The sequence below is a fragment of the Atta colombica genome, unplaced genomic scaffold (genome assembly GCF_001594045.1).
Source record: "Atta colombica isolate Treedump-2 unplaced genomic scaffold, Acol1.0 scaffold35, whole genome shotgun sequence".
Taxonomy (NCBI): domain Eukaryota; kingdom Metazoa; phylum Arthropoda; class Insecta; order Hymenoptera; family Formicidae; genus Atta; species Atta colombica.
In genome coordinates this window covers 2,227,590-2,231,712 of record NW_017259459.1, presented here as the reverse complement: position 1 = coordinate 2,231,712, position 4,123 = coordinate 2,227,590, and the positions used below count along the sequence as shown (strand labels likewise).

Here is a 4,123-nt window from a genome sequence, read left to right as displayed (position 1 = left end):
CATAAAAAGGAATGTTTTCGTATAGTAATGCTTATGTTCTGTCGTATCTTTCTCTTTACTATTCATAACAACACATTTCTATCATATTACTGTCACATTTACCAACATTATACAATACGCATTCTTTCCTTTCTTTTTCTTATTAAAACATTTAAAAAATCTTCAGATAAATACGTACATTACATATATAAAACAAAATTTTCATTGTGTAAAAACGTAAGCAGTAAGATTTAAATAATAAATTAATCAATTGTCATAAAAAAAATTCTCGAGAATATAAAATTGCCATTTTAAAACTCTTTGTTTCACTTGTGTGTGTGTGTGTGTGTGTGTGTGTGTGTGTGTGTGTGTGTGTGTGTGTGCATGTGTGTGTGTGTGTGCATGTGTGTGTTCGAATGTTTTAGTATTTAAGTCTTACTGTTTATATTTTTTATATGTTACACTTTCTCTGTTCTTGAATCCCAGCTTTAAAGTATCATGGTCAAAAATATAAAACAAATCTCAAAAGAAACAAAAATTGAATTTAAAATCGCAATTTATCTCTTTTGTTTCTTATGTCTGTTTGAAAATGTCCGATTATAGTCAGCATGTTGGGCCTGGCACTAGGAATTTGCATTTCTAGTAGTAATAACACTTTGTACAACACGCTGTCCCCACCATGCTTCCAAATTAAATGGTTCAAAATCTGTAAAAAGATATAAAATACAATACAATACAAATATTCTCTTCATCCGCGATATATTCCAGTCAATAATAAAATGAAACAAAATTTCCAAAAAGAAAACATAATACAATGAAACAAAATAATTGAACATCTCTAAAGAATAGGAATTAATCTCTTCCACTATACACACATAATTTTCTAAATCAAGAAAAAGAAATAAATAAAAGAAAATAAATCGAATTTAAATTAAGCTTATAGTATACAATAATGATATTATATCAATTTTGCTTCTAGATAAAGCAAAATGTTTACCTTTCAACTGTGGATTTGGCTCACATTCTTGATAATAAGTAACTGACGCTCCATTTCTATAATTAGAGGAGTTACTGTGTGGTTGATTATGACACATATCTAGCTCTCTAGATACGGAATTCCATGCTGAAAAAAAACAAATATAAAAAATAAACATCAGAGAAATATATTTCAATCATTTAAATTATATTGCGTATGTATACTTACAATCATAAATATACTTGATCAAGTCAGAATGTTGCGATAATATCTCTGGCTGATGTCTACATGGTATCGAAGAGGGCCTCTTCCCGTTCATTGTAGTCATCTGTGATCTACTGCTATAAATAACAGAATTAAGATAAACAACTGTTCTAAAAATAAAATTCAAATATGTATATATTTTAACCTCATTCTTATCTATAACTCAACAAACAAAATAAACTTGATAATTGTTCTAGATAATTGTTCTTTTTTGAGAAGAATGTTTTGAACTGTGCAATAAATTAGAATGTAAGGTATTTTTTATAGAAAACTACATTTTTTAAAGTGAAAAATGTTTAATATTTGGCAAATGCGAGAAAGTACCGCAATGAAAAACAAATCTAAATACAATTTGTTTTACTCCAACTTATCGCACCGGCAGTAATATACAGCAGTTCAAAATATTTTTTGAAAAAGATCACACCTACTTAAAGTTTATACTATTTGGAGAAGGCACAAAATAACTTAGCCTAACCTAATTTAAGATGTCGAGTGTGATGCTGACATCAATCGCGCGCTAGAAAAATTAATGCGCCCATAATTAATTACGGGTTATCGCATAACGTAAAATTCGTAATACTTGGCAGAAGCGAAACTTCCCAGAAGCATTACATTGAAATACTATGATCGAGACTCCAGTTCATAACTATCACGCACGTGACTCGATAATTTGCGATAATGTCGCCAAACCTTGACGTGAACGCAGTGAAAATCACGCGACGATAATGCAGCTTCTTCGTGACAAGTACTGCAGCATGCGTATCAGAATCCATACATACACAAACATATGTGTGTCTCTACGGATTCAGCCATTTTCAAACCATACGTGCGTCTTAACGATACACACATGTAATCCGTCAACAATTAGGCGTGACACCATTCTCACACACGACAAATGTGTATATGTGCGCGCGCGCGTATGTGGGTGTGTGTGTACACATGGAAGCCACGCGCGCAATTTAGATATATATATGGCACGTAGAGACACCCATGTATCACAGGCCCAGACACATAGCATAGCGATAAAAAAAACCTACACATTTAAGCATGCCCTATAAAAAAAGAGCAGGAGAATATTTTTCAACGAAGAAATCCTCGCAATGCCTCTGGCTCTCCCGAATTAAATGCTCGAGGCGCGAATCAGCACTTGGGGGTGAGCAGAAACGTCAGCGCGGGAAAGATGGCGGCTGATAAATGCGGATGCGCTTTCCCGTTCCCGCTTGCGAACATCCTACCGTTTCTCTCGATTCATAAAACAACCGTCGCGCGTCCCGTTCCGCTTTCATATGATCGACGACATGACGATCGCAAAAATGATTCGTGAGGAAGTGCAAGAAGAGCGATAAGATGATGCGAGAAGCGCGAGAACGCTGTATCCGTTCGCCAGGTGTAAATGGTAAATACCTCATTTTTCCCAGTTCCGTGTCTCTCTCAGTCTCTCGACAACGATGCGGCTCGAACTGTCGACGTGACGGGTGACGCTGGCCGGGACACGCAGCCTGAATGTGGCCGCGTCGGGACGCAAACGGCGGACGAGGCTCCAGTGCCGCTGACAATGAGGGAAACTGTGCAGCCGTGACAAACGCACAGCTGTACCAAGCTTACCCTACGGTGGCTGTCAACAATCACAACGACGCGGTCTTCCGACGACGCGGAACGGTAACTCACGAGTGGCGACGCACGATCAGAGTTCGTAAAAACGCGATGGAAACAGATGGAAATGAATGGACAAAAGGTCGCTAGATGGTGCTCGCGTATCGGAGGGCGTTGAATGGTCGGTATTATATCTACTCAGCTCGAGCAGTTGAATCTATAGTTGGACTTCTAGAATCTGGTAACTGGTTAGACTACAGAAGCTTATTTGAGTGGATAGGAGTGCCTACATTTTAGATGGAAAAAAAATGAAGAGTAAGTTAATTATTAAGATTAAAAGATTAATCATATATTAATGAAAATGAACATTAATAATTCATGAACATTAAAAATTACAAAAGTGAGCAAATTAAATAGATGCTGACCAATAAAAACCAATTATAAACATTCTCGTGAATTTATTTACTTTTGTAATTTTCACCTCATTTCAAGCTTGAAATATTTCGAAGTTTAAAAATTATATGTGTCTTTATAGTTCATAGAATTAATGAAAAAAAAACTGCAATCGTTTGACTGTTTTTCAAGTAGGTCAACAGGAATACATCAAAAATGAATTATTTTTTTTTAATTTTGCATTTTTCTTGGAAATTTTGTGTATACAATTTTTTTTAATTTTTAAATCAATAGGTCATACTCGATTTTGAAATATAAAACATTAATTTTTATACAAAGAATTAACGAAGAATTATTATTAAATAGTTTTTATTTTTATATTTTATCATTGAAATTCTTTCTTGAACATATAAGAAATTCATGAAATTTAAGAAATTCTACACCAAAAAAAATTCTTAAATTTAAGTAGTATATATTTTCTTGAATAGTACGAAGTAAATATTTCTTTATTGCAAATAAATATTTACTAAATGTAAACAGATATTATTTGAAAAACAAGTACAACTGTGTCAATGATATACATAAATATTAGAGAACACCAATAATCGATTAAAGTTAGATGTTATGAATACAATATATATTCTTCATTTAAATTTAATTATCTCAGATGTAACTGTGCGCCGAAATGTTCGGACATTAATTACAATCGATCTGAGATGCTAATAATATGTAAGGCGCCGAAACACATTCGAACATTCCTATATATATATGAAATAATTCCTATATATGAAATAAAGAATTTGTTGCGAAAAATATTACTTCTACCAGATTTGAATCTTGGCTAAGGTAATATTTTTCGTAATAAATTCTTTACAAAATTAATTTAGGGGGGAATTATTTCATATATATATATATATA

The 4,123-nt window shown here is 33.3% G+C and overlaps 1 protein-coding gene and 1 pseudogene across 3 annotated transcripts; one reads left to right on the top strand and one right to left on the bottom strand.

Moving 5' to 3' along the window:
* Positions 1-225: 225 nt before the first annotated feature.
* On the bottom strand, positions 226-2,696 carry LOC108690727 (protein FAM195A-like). Of its 3 annotated transcripts, none has more exons than XM_018198163.1 (4): positions 2,624-2,696; positions 1,184-1,296; positions 977-1,102; positions 226-685 (listed from the first exon to the last, which is right to left on the bottom strand). In XM_018198163.1, the coding sequence occupies exons 1-4, from the start codon at positions 2,626-2,628 to the stop codon at positions 603-605; spliced, it is 327 nt and encodes a 108-aa protein (XP_018053652.1). In that variant the 5' UTR covers positions 2,629-2,696; the 3' UTR covers positions 226-602. The 3 variants fall into 3 exon arrangements, with proteins under 3 accessions (XP_018053652.1, XP_018053653.1, XP_018053654.1); XM_018198164.1 differs by having other exon boundaries at positions 1,184-1,293; XM_018198165.1 differs by lacking the exon at positions 2,624-2,696 and adding an exon at positions 1,695-1,747.
* Positions 2,697-2,703: 7 nt separating this feature from the next.
* Positions 2,704-3,109, top strand: LOC108690677 (annotated as a pseudogene).
* Positions 3,110-4,123: the final 1,014 nt, after the last annotated feature.

Bases quoted from the DNA above. Each gene is read 5' to 3' on its own strand.
- LOC108690727 (XM_018198163.1), bottom strand. The intron at 1,103-1,183 runs GTAAGTATACAT...GTTTTTTTTCAG, and splicing joins GATCAAGTATATTTATGATT to CATGGAATTCCGTATCTAGA. The intron at 686-976 runs GTAAACATTTTG...ATCTTTTTACAG, and splicing joins GCCAAATCCACAGTTGAAAG to ATTTTGAACCATTTAATTTG.